Source organism: Ornithodoros turicata, chromosome 2 (genome assembly GCF_037126465.1).
Source record: "Ornithodoros turicata isolate Travis chromosome 2, ASM3712646v1, whole genome shotgun sequence".
NCBI lineage: Eukaryota > Metazoa > Arthropoda > Arachnida > Ixodida > Argasidae > Ornithodoros > Ornithodoros turicata.
In genome coordinates this window covers 149,892,960-149,905,358 of record NC_088202.1, presented here as the reverse complement: position 1 = coordinate 149,905,358, position 12,399 = coordinate 149,892,960, and the positions used below count along the sequence as shown (strand labels likewise).

The following is a 12,399-nucleotide window of genomic DNA, read 5'->3' as shown; positions in this document are numbered from 1 at the left end:
CGAATCAACACAGAGAGTCGAACAGAAAATGTTATCGGTTCCGGTTCAGCTCCGGAAGAAGAAAACTATATAGCGGTTCAAACCAGTTAATTCGAACCGGTTCAATAATACGAACTTGCCTCTATCGGACAGTCGCTATAGGCGAAATTAGCCGTGGTACGTGTAGCGCTACAACATTTTGTCGTTATATTTAATTCTCTATGGTGGATTGGGACATAGGATGATGTTGAGGTAGGCGATTCATCGCCGCTGTGGCGGTGGAGATTGCAATGTTCATGGCGGATTTTTGGGATGATTCCACATGGACGAGGCCAGATGTTGTAAATAGGTGTCGTATTTGACACTTTCCATATATTTTAACTGTAAGTGAAAAACCCTGCTTTCGTTGCACATCGCAAACATCACTTTCATTCTTTCAGTTTGCGCTCCCATAACATGTAACTTTCACCTATACCGTATAGTGATTGGTCCTGAGCGTACTAAACGCTTATGAACCAACCAATGGCAAAGACCATCACCACCATCATCTATGAGGCGATGTTTGTGTGACTCGAAAAAATTACTCAAAAAAGTAATTGATTACAAGTAACGCAATTACTAGTAACGCGTTGCCCACAAGTCTGGAAAGGCAGTGCTTTTGTGATTGCAGTTGTTGGCCTAGTGATGGCCCCATATTTTGCGGGCAAAAAACTAGCTCTGAGACGAGGTAGGTCTCTACGTATTTTTCGTCTTCTTGGGAAACGTACACTAAGAACAAACAAAAACAAAACAAAAAAAAAAAGGAGTAAGTTGGAGAGTAACTGCAATCACACCCCATTTTAGTTCCCTGGCCCTGAAATAATTAGTAAAGTTTGCAAACTGTCTTCTGAATGCAAATAAACAATTTACGTAAATATATGCTCTTTGTGAATTTGATGGAACAAGGCTGTACAATTACGCAATATTTCGCCCACAGAGTAAGAAATAGTGGATTTTCTTAGCAAATTTTGTGTTATGCAATATTTTATCTTACTCGATATATGAGGGTTTAATTGAAGGTATTTTCATTTGAACAGAAATTGTTTAACACGGTCGTATAGTGATCCGATAACGAAGGCTCATTTTATAGACAGTTGGTACAATTCCATTTTCCATTGTGGCCGAAGTCAAACAGAGGAATCGTAAATACCTCCCTATTTATGCCGTCTACAACACCGAGTCGAAATATTCGACCACAATTGTCCGAATAAATCTACAAGACTGCGGCAAAACATTAATGTCAATCACAGGCATATATCAAATCCTACGTGCTACTCAGAAACGTTGATGAACTTGGTGCGCTAAATGACGATACTCAAATGCTATTGATAAATTGTTGCAGTATCTTGGTTTCCGACCTGGTGCTATTTTTCGTGAAAAGCTCGATAACAACAATTAAATGATAATATGCAGTGTGTATCATGATAATCTCCCGAACTTTATATACGAGGTACACATCATTGCGATTTCTCACATTTGTTAATTCTGCGTGTAATGGCATCGGAGCGGAAGTCCAGTCACACAGGGTGGTAAACGTTGCCAGAGCTTTTCTAGTGGAAAGATTTTGCTAATGATTTAGACGCTGTGGCTTTCTATAACTGCACGAATGATATCTTTTCGAACGATATTTGCCGGACATGTCGAGGATATATTATTATGTATCCCAGGCACAGGGGTTTCTTACTCTTCATTGTTTGCTATATGCATCGCGTCAACGTAGAAAATGTGAAACAATAACTTTATTTAAATCATGATGATTGGGGAAATTCATCACCAGGGCCTCTACCCCATTGCTGGCGGGATGTGGTGAAAAATCGCTAGTCTTTCAATCGGTGCCGAAAAAAAAAGTGCAATAAAGAAACTGTACCATTTAACCGAAAGAAATAGAGATCCTCGCAACTGTCGTACTCATCTACCAGATGCCGTTATCCTTTTTTTCTCTCTCTATCCCTCCGCAATTTTCTTGGGGCGCAACGTTCATTCCTTTTTTCCCGACTGAGGAAACATTTGTTTAAGATCCATAATTTTCCGAAGAGAAGGACCCTTTTGTTACACTCCTTCCCCAACACACAAAGCGTGCAAGAAAAAAAGAAGCGAACGCTTTCTTTTTTCTTTTTCCGGAATAAACCCCTCACAAAGAAAATCCCGGAGCGCATGCCCAGATGTGATCCTGGCGCACTCTCCCTCCTCGTGGCAGAAAAAAAAGTAGGAGGAAGTTTTTTTTTTTTTTTCAGGATGTAAAAAAGTAAAAAAAGAAAGGGAGGGAGGCGCATGGCGTCCAATGGCGTTGGGTGACAGAGAGTGCGGGGGAGGGCAGTGCATAATGAGCGCTCCGGTGTAAATTTTTTAAAGGCTGTTTTCTCGACTGTATCGAACGCCGATATTCAGGGCGGTGCTGCTCGTCGATCGATTTCTTTCTTCTTGGGAACAAATGAGCGAACACACAACTAGAGCACATAAAAAAAAACAGGCTGTATAATAAAAGAAAACAGCTCGCCCGAAAAGTTGATATTTATCGTATTTTGCTGAGTACAAAGCACACTCCACAAGTTAATTCAATATATTTTTTTGAAAGATGTATCATGCGTAACGGACGTATCGCACATCACGGAGGTAAAAATGCTTGAGTGAAGAAGAACTCTGAACTCGTTGGCGTCGTCAACAGCAACTAAAGTACGTGTTTCTCATGCGATTCCCAATGAGAATCAGTGCAATGTGTAATGGTCCTGTGAATTTGTACTGGCGCCTCTTGTCAGTTTTCCCGAACATAACACTTCAACGAAAGGACGTCGACCAAACGGCTCCGCATGGATTAGGCGAGACAAGCTGCGATTAATTTTTCCACGTTTTCATCCAATCATTTCCCTGTCACGTGACCCTTCAACATGATCACTCAAGATACTGGGGGTGTACAATGGAGCCTTCCGTCACGGCAGTTTCACTTTAACCTCGATATTACAGCAATAAATTACTTTTATTTTGTCGCGAGATTACTCCAGTCGGAATGAAGTCGTTAAATAATTACTTGGTATTACATACTCATTACATAGCAAAGACAATGATATAAGCAATACATTTTGTCTACATTGAACCTTTTGTCAGACAGCTTTCCTCTGTACATCGTTTATTTGGATTACTGTGTCAAAAGAGTTTTTGAATCGGCGCCCCAGTAAGGTTGAGGACCGTGCATTTCAGGAACCCCTGCTTTGAAGACGCTGTATTTGGAAACTAAAGCGCGTGATAAAGTTAAGTCGATGTTTGGGAGTTGAAAATGAACATTCTAGAACGTCCGCCCACGGTTACATTGCAAGCAAATTTGTTTACCTGGATTATTGACCCACTCTTGGAGCGCCTTCTGCAACCTTCTAACGTGAAGAGGTTTGCTGGCCATGCCCACCAGGGCCATGATCTCCAGGAACTCCTCTTCACCCGCCTCGCACAGCTGCTGCACGTCGTCGCCTCCTGGAACAACATCCTTCTAAAAACACTGACATTTTCTCACCAATCATATATGAACCCGTTTTCATGATAGCTGACTATTGTGATATCTTATTGATGAACAGCAATACTGTATGCTCACGCAGTGCTGTTTTCCAAGTGTCTTGGCAAGCCTCTATTATATTTGTTGCATTTCATGTTATTTATCACGCGTTTTACTCTTTTCATTAGAGATGGGACGAATCCAAAATTTATCCAATCCGAGTCCGAATCCGAATCCAAGGAAGGTTCTACGAATCTTTCAAATCCTTTCTTTACAAAGAGTTTAAAAAGACAGGAAAAAAAAAACACTTCTGGTGAAAAGTGTTTTGAAGCAGAATACGATGCCTTTGTTTAATGAAAAATTAAATACTGCTTCCGTTTCAGGAGAAAATATACAGATATAGTTCTTCTTAAACGTAATTTGTTTAACGTGTTGTTCACCAACTACAAGGAACGCATAAATTCTCGAGTCTGAGTTATTTCCTTAAAACTAAGCAACAATCAAAAGCAAAACCACATTACTTTTAAACTCGTAATGTAACGGTTCCTGCCTGAACTCTTTCCGTCCAAAACTACGTGAACAAACAACCAAGAAAACACTCGTTGGTCAATGAGGCTTTCGAAGGACTCCAGAGGCGCCATTTTGAAAAACAAACAAACAAACGTGGATTGGAAAAATTGGATTCGCCGTTTTGGGATTCGAGGATTCGCACGTTGGCACGTGGATTTGGCACGTCCCTACTTTTGAACCGCGACGTTACGGGTGAATGAGACTGTCCTTTCGTGAATTGGTATTTCAATTCCAATTTCAGTTCATTTTTCGGAGGGAGGAGGTAGAATTGTGACTCGCTTCAATCCAAACAAACAGTTGCTCAGTCAGGTGTTCCGTAGACAACAATAAAGAAATCAATTCTGATCTGCGACTTCACAGGGGCCGACATTTGCCGTCTGAGGCAAAGCCGAGTCACCTCCCAACGTGAATCTTCTTAGCGGCACGAGATAAATCTGGGCCGTTTGCATCAAGCTATTTGACATCACACTCAAGTTCCATCTCAAGCGCCTGAGCCGGTTGCACACAGCAAATTTGAAAGCAAAGTTGAGCAAGTTTCTAGTGTAACGTTACCAGGATTTGAGACAGGTAATAATACCACACTTAAAATGCGTTCCCAACTTGAGAATGACTCGTCTGTAATTGCGGTATAGCTTCTTGATCTGTAACTCGCATGCAGCTGTAGCTATTTTGCGATGGACTGGTGCCATTGAGCTTCGCTGGTTTCGTTGTCAAATAAGAAAATCTTGATGTAATGACACGTAATCACGGTACGCTGAGACACACATGAGATGCATTCGTCTCCATCATGCAACTCAACAGAGCACTCAAAGCTTCGTGCTCACTTTTTTAAATAGTGACTTTACAATCTGGTGAAGTTTCTCAAATACCAGTTTGCAAGCCTTCACGCTGTCCTGATTAAAAAGCAGACGATGGAATCTATTAGCATTTTCATGAGCGGAACTGTGTATCCCTTTCGCGGATGAACAGACTAGTGATATCTGACCCCGTCTGACGCTGCCATGACAGGTAAAACAGCTCCGCGAAAATGGTTGCAACCTGCTCCGACATCCGAGCTGTACGGAGCACCTCTATCCGCCATGACATTGGACGACTGATTGCATGACGTAATTTGCGAATCCTTCGGCCTGAACTAAACTATTCGAAGTGACGGTGGCTGTGTTTCGCTCAGGTAACGCAACACCTTTATTTTGGGGTTAATTCACTGACGACGATTAACCTTACAGTGAGATTTCACATTGCGTAGAAAGGTAAGCAGTCGCTGAGCTGTTTATGGCTGATTTACTGACATAGGAAGTTGTGAAAGTTTGGTAGTTTAGAGGACAGTGAAGATGAATGCGTTACCACAGCGAGTTCACCAACTGGTATCATGGCAGACATAGGTGACACCATCGTCGATCAACTGTACCGAGCACACGTGGAACGCTCAAACAGGCGCCGAACTATGTTGGAGAGCCTTCTCTTGAAGATTGCTTTCCCTCACAATAAATGCTGTAAGACGGCGTTCCGTGACGTTGGCATTCGTACCGTTCATTTCCTTTATATGTTCTCCTTGAGACGAGAATACACACAAATGGGATCAACTCGGCTGGTTATAAGTTCTTGGAATTGTCACCAAAGCAACCTTTCATGTTCGGCGCCGGCAAGTGGTGTTCTGACCACGGAGCAGGAAGAAAGAGGCCGAAGTCGACGAGAAGAGTCATTTTCGACAGCGTGCGCTGGGAGGCTGGATCCCGAAACCAGCAGCCTAGGCACGCCACGAAAAGACCTAGGCGTAGAATTTTCACATGCAAGTAAACGCCACATGAGAGTGATTTGGACAGAGCCATCCTGAGTTTAACGTCCACCTGGGACAGGATATACTAGAAGCCTCACCCCCTCTAGAAGCACAGTTTAAGATTTCACAATAATAGCCACGAAAAGAGCTAGACGTAGAATTTTCACATGCAAGTAAACGCCATATGAGAGTGATTTGGACAGAGTCATCCTGAGTTTAACGTCCACCTGGGACAGGATATACTAGAAGCCTCACCCCCTCTAGAAGCACAGTTTAAGATTTCACAATAATAGCCACGAAAAGAGCTAGGCGTAGAATTTTCACATGCAAGTAAACGCCATATGAGAGTGATTTGGACAGAGTCATCCTGAGTTCAACGTCCACCTGGGACAGGATATACTAGAAGCCTCAACCCCTCTAGAAGCACTGTCTAAGATTTCACAATAGCCACGAAAAGAGCCAGGCGTAGAATTTTCACATGCAAGTAAACGCCATATGAGAGTGATTTGGACAGAGTCATCCTGAGTTCAACGTCCACCTGGGACAGGATATACTAGAAGCCTCACCCCCTCTAGAAGCACAGTTTAAGATTTCACAATAATAGCCACGAAAAGAGCTAGACGTAGAATTTTCACATGCAAGTAAACGCCATATGAGAGTGATTTGGACAGAGTCATCCTGAGTTCAACGTCCACCTGGGACAGGATATACTAGAAGCCTCACCCCCTCTAGAAGCACAGTTTAAGATTTCACAATAATAGCCACGAAAAGAGCTAGGCGTAGAATTTTCACATGCAAGTAAACGCCATATGAGAGTGATTTGGACAGAGTCATCCTGAGTTCAACGTCCACCTGGGACAGGATATACTAGAAGCCTCAACCCCTCTAGAAGCACTGTCTAAGATTTCACAATAGCCACGAAAAGAGCCAGGCGTAGAATTTTCACATGCAAGTAAACGCCATATGAGAGTGATTTGGACAGAGTCATCCTGAGTTCAACGTCCACCTGGGACAGGATATACTAGAAGCCTCACCCCCTCTAGAAGCACAGTTTAAGATTTCACAATAATAGCAACGAAAAGAGCTAGGCGTAGAATTTTCACATGCAAGTAAACGCCATATGAGAGTGATTTGGACAGAGTCATCCTGAGTTCAACGTCCACCTGGGACAGGATATACTAGAAGCCTCAACCCCTCTAGAAGCACAGTCTAAGATTTCACAATAGCCACGAAAAGAGCCAGGCGTAGAATTTTCACATGCAAGTAAACGCCATATGAGAGTGATTTGGACAGAGTCATCCTGAGTTCAACGTCCACCTGGGACAGGATATACTAGAAGCCTCAACCCCTCTAGAAGCACTGTCTAAGATTTCACAATAGCCACGAAAAGAGCCAGGCGTAGAATTTTCACATGCAAGTAAACGCCATATGAGAGTGATTTGGACAGAGTCATCCTGAGTTCAACGTCCACCTGGGACAGGATATACTAGAAGCCTCAACCCCTCTAGAAGCACAGTCTAAGATTTCACAATAGCCACGAAAAGAGCCAGGCGTAGAATTTTCACATGGAAGTAAACGCTACATGAGAGTGATTTGGACAGCGTCATCCTGAGTTCAACGTCCACCTGGGACAGGATATACTAGAAGCCTCACCCCCTCTAGAAGCACAGTCTAAGATTTCACAATAATAGCCACGGAAAGAGCTAGAAGTAGAATTTTCACATGCAGTAAACGCCACATGAGACTGATTTGGACAGAGCTGTCCTGAGTACAACGTCCACCTGGGACAGGATATACTAGAAGCCTCACCCCCTCTAGAAGCACAGTCTAAGATTTCATAATAATAGCCACGAAAAGAGCTAGAAGTAGAATTTTCACATGCAGTAAACGCCACATGAGACTGATTTGGACAGAGCTGTCCTGAGTTCAACGTCCACCTGGGACAGGATATACTAGAAGCCTCACCCCCTCTAGAAGCACAGTCTAAGATTTCATAATAATAGCCACGAAAAGAGCTAGGCGTAGAATTTTCACATGCAGTAAACGCCACATGAGACTGATTTGGACAGAGCTGTCCTGAGTTCAACGTCCACCTTGGACAGGATATACTAGAGCATCACTCCCCTCCAGAAACACGGTCTAAAAAGACTGCATAATAACAGCCACGAAAAGAGCTAGGCGTAGAATTTTCATATGCAATTAAATGCCACATGAGACGGATATGGACAGAGCAATCCAGAGTTCAACTTCCGCCTGGGAGAGGATATACTACAAGCCTCACTTCTCTCCAGAAGCACTGTCTAAAAAGATTGCACAATGATAACGACGAAAAGAGCTAGGCGTAGAATTTTAATTAATTCGTAAGTAATATCTGCAGTTCATATGCAAGCAAGTTTCATATCTGTTTAGCACCACAACGTGTTTACAATTCAAATTCGTCAAGGGGTAAACCAACGTACATCAACCGAAAAACAACGATTTCACAGGAAGGTAAGCACTCAAAAATATACACCGAATCCGTGTCACAATCAATACGGAAAACGTCCTGCACACGAGGTGATCGGTGGGGAACCATTGAAGCTTCCTCTTATAGACTTGTAAAGAATTCTTCTGTGCGCATCATAAGCCCAAATGAGTTCATTAGGGAAACAGACACTCAAAGCTGTCAAAGAAACGCATATCGCAATCATGTTCCGAGCAACGGTTCGTTTCAAGGGGCAAGTGATAGTTCACTATGACTGCGATGCCCCTATTCTCCAAATGCGTATTCAAAACGAACTCAAGTGGCAATTCCAGAGGAAACGTACTGACCTTGACAAATGAAAGTGTCGTAATAGGAGAGCAGGTTCGCTCGTTGAAGGACCCTGTACAACTGCAGTTCCGATTCGTTGGTCGGTTGTGACGTCATCGCGACTGAAAGAGAATAAAATGGTCAGCAACTCTAACCGACCATTTGCTCCAATGTTTAACGAAAACTGCAAACTAGGTGTGATTTACAATACGTACTGTGTTTAAGCGAAATGACGCAAGTTTTGCAACGTCTTTCGAAATAGAATGCAAACCACCAGAACATTGCGTGTTAAGTTGGAGTTTGAATGTCACAAACTCAAACATTGCGTGCGTTCGCTATCTCATAAGGGATAACCCCCAGTATGTATTTGGAAAAGTGGAAAATCAGCGAACGTAGATCGTAAGGAAAAGACTCGGGTCCAACAGAGAGTTTTCTACTAGTAGTTGTCCATGTTTTGAGTTGTTCTTTAGGAGTTAGCATCATCGGCTTGGTAGCAAACAGACACCGTGTGGTTCCCATTCTAGTCAAAGACGTTACAGCAAACTTTATCAGAAGGGCGTACATCTCGTCACGAAGCTAAGACTTTGGCGTCGATCGAGAAGAAAATGGCCATCACTAGCGCCGTCGTCCTCATAAGAGAAAAAGAAGGGTAGATCCTTGGGCAGAAGGACGTTTCAACTGGCGGTTGAGAAACAAGCAGTTGGTAATGCGGATTCATTGGACTTAGTATTTCCGACATTTGATGCCATTGCTTTTGTGTACGGAGAATCTGCGCAACCATAAAGAACTTATTGCACGTTAAAAGAACAATTGTCACCGGATGAACAGCAGGAGGGCTATTCTATAACAAAAGCTCCTTTCGGAAGCTTTCTTGACCAGGTATGTCCTGAGAGATTAGTTTTGTTCGTTCTCCTTGCAACTAGAGGTGAACCCTTCCATACTAAAGAGTCGATTTCCTAAGTCCGCTATCTGAGACCACGTCCGATCGATGACAATTAATCCATGGTGTTGTGGTGTTGTGCTGTCGAGCAAAAAGCACTGGGATAAGGAACAAGGCGTACACTAGCTCGTGAAGCAGGACGATGGAAGAATACCCTGAGACACCCTGGGCAGTGTCGTCGCCTTCTTCGTCCCATGTCTCTGGGTCCCCGAAGGTGATCATGGGCGTTGTGAAGGTGCTGAATGAGGAAGGTCAGCATCAACAACGTCCACTGAATTATTCCAGTTTGGCTTTATGAGGACCTTCTTTTAATCCCGTGCCATAACCCCACTGATGCAGGATGATGGATTCTATAGGAGCAGGTCACGTGAACAGTCATCGATCCACAATGAAAGACGAGAAGAAGTGTATCTTTGACTTGTCAATAAAACTGTTGTGGATGTTCCAGCACATACTAAAATAAAACTCAAGGAATACGCATAGTAATACAAAAGAGAACCAACGATGAACACTTGTTCTGTATCATGTAGCAGACGACATTTCTTGAGCTGTCTGACACCTGAAGAAATGTAGTCTCTTACATGAAAGCTAGTATCCATTAAAGAACAAGTGTTCATCACTGACTGGTTCCCCTCATGTACATTCGAAATACGCGTGGCGAAAGCGCAGTAACAAGCCTTCTGCCGAAGCAAATGTTGCCATTGGAAATGAGACTATACGCCGCTTGTGAGACCAAGTCAACTATTTTTAAGGGTATCATAAAGCGGCAGTGTATGTTTCACAGCTTTGTTTCAAGTTACAAAGGTGACGCTTAATATTTTTAATTAGCTAGCAAGATTGAGGTAAAACGGTCTGCTAGCATCCGATTCGTGAAGCAACAGTGATCTACCGTGGTTCCATAAGTATCCGGCCCGAGGTAGAAAATGCGCGCGAATTTGAAAAAGCGATTAAGGACGCGTGGCGCCATCTGTTGGAGGGCCGGAGCACCACCCTCAACCCTCTCCATGCTTTTGTCGGTTGGAAAGCGGCATTTCAAACAGCCAGGGTGTACTCTTCAGTTAAAATGGAAAAAATCGAGTACCGCGCTGTGATAAAATTCTTGACAAAAGAGGGACTTTCGCCTAAAGAAATTAAAGCGCGACTGTACAACGTGTACAGGGAAGCCTCTCCGTCGTACACAACGCTAAAAGACTGGGCTAAGCAGTTTCGACTGCGGCAAGAGTCCATTGAAGATGATCCACGCGATGGGCGTACAGTGGAAGTGGTGACACAGGAAAATTTGTCTCTTGTCGAGGAGGAGGTGCTGAGCGACAGGCGTCTGAAGGTGAAGGAAATCTCAGAAAGGCTGGGGCTTTCCAAAACAACCGTTTTTCGCATCATCGGCGAGGGCCTTCACATGAAAAAGGTCAGTGCGAGATGGGTGCCACGACTTCTCTCGTCAGTTCAAAAGCAACAGCGCGCCGTCTGTGCCAGAGTTTTTGGAGCTCTGTCAAGACAACGAAGAAGAAATATTGAAGTCAATTGTCACAGGGGATGAGACTATGGTGCTCTACTATGATCCCCTTTCGAAAAAGGAGTCGATGGAATGGTGCAAACCAGGAGAAGCACCACCAAGAAAAGCCAAGGTCACACAATCCACAAAGATGAGCATGGCAACAATATTTTGGGATTGTGACGGGATCCTCCTCATCGCCTTCAAAGAGAGGAACACCACAGTGGATGCGACTTATTATACTTCACTCCTGCACCGACTGCGAGACGCCATCAAGGAAAAGAGGCGCAAGTCGAGGTGTCCGGTTGCTCCAGGACAATGCCCCTGTCCACACGGCTTCTGTTGCCAAGGCTGCACTGAAGGAGTGCGGCTTCGAAGAAATCCACCACCCACCCTAGAGTCCAGACTTGGCACCGAGTGACTACTTCCTGTTCTCAAACTAGGGATCTCAGAGGACGGAGATTTCAAAACGATAGTGAGGTGCAAGAGGCAGTTTTCCAGCATTTTGCGGACAAAACTTCGGACTATTTTTTCAAGGGTATAAGAATGCTGGTTGAAAGGTGTCAAAAGTGCATCGAAGTTAAGGGTGACTATGTCGAAAAGTGATACACTTGTTTCGTCTCTATGACTATTAAATGTCGGTCGGGCCGGAAACTTATGGAACCACCCTCGTATGTTCCCTACTGATTGCTGATGGCTACGCACCCAACTAGTTTCGTTTTAGACCCATTGCTGTCCGCATACAATGTTGTTTTCCGCCGTACTTGACGAGCAATGCGCGGTTGGTGACCTCTTCGGCACAGTATTACCCGCAATATTCAATTTTAGCTTTCCAGAAACCATGCGTCTAATTGGGACCAAAATTGGACGTAAGAGTACTGGGAGCTCAGACCTAGATACCTCCTCTCACTCCTTCACACACAGACATCAGCCAGCCATGATGTCAGCCAATCGGGCTTTCTGTGTATACTGGAAGATCGTTTCCACAGTTACGGCCGCACGATTGTGATTAGTTAATTCTTAATTGTGACGTCGCGGTTATGAATAACACCTCTCTGCTTTTCAGTACGTTTAACAATTTACCTCAGCAAGATTCGTAACGAGAGACTGTACTCATCTTTGCCAGCATAAAGGGACCAGTCTTTACAAACGTGGCCATGTGACACCATCCATCGCCCCGAAGCCTGTAACTATGGGCGACGACGCGAAAGAAGCTACGATGAATGGACTTTTTCTTGCTACAGTCACGCAGTCTTGGAAATGAAGCAACGCAACGAATACAACATGTTCTTTAACTTGTTGTGTACCTCACCATTCCAGTGGAAAAGAG

General features: G+C 43.8%; 1 protein-coding gene across 7 annotated transcripts in view; it reads right to left on the bottom strand.

Moving 5' to 3' along the window:
• The window catches only part of LOC135386392 (NGFI-A-binding protein homolog), a 331,002-nt gene that overhangs the window by 81,350 nt on the left and 237,253 nt on the right, over nt 1–12,399 (bottom strand). For all 7 annotated transcript variants that reach the window (XM_064616302.1, XM_064616301.1, XM_064616303.1 and 4 more), the window contains 2 exons: nt 8,658–8,759; nt 3,343–3,480 (listed from right to left, as the gene is read on the bottom strand). In XM_064616302.1, coding sequence (XP_064472372.1) covers nt 3,343–3,480; nt 8,658–8,759 — 240 coding nt within the window. The remainder of the gene's footprint in view (nt 1–3,342; nt 3,481–8,657; nt 8,760–12,399) is intronic.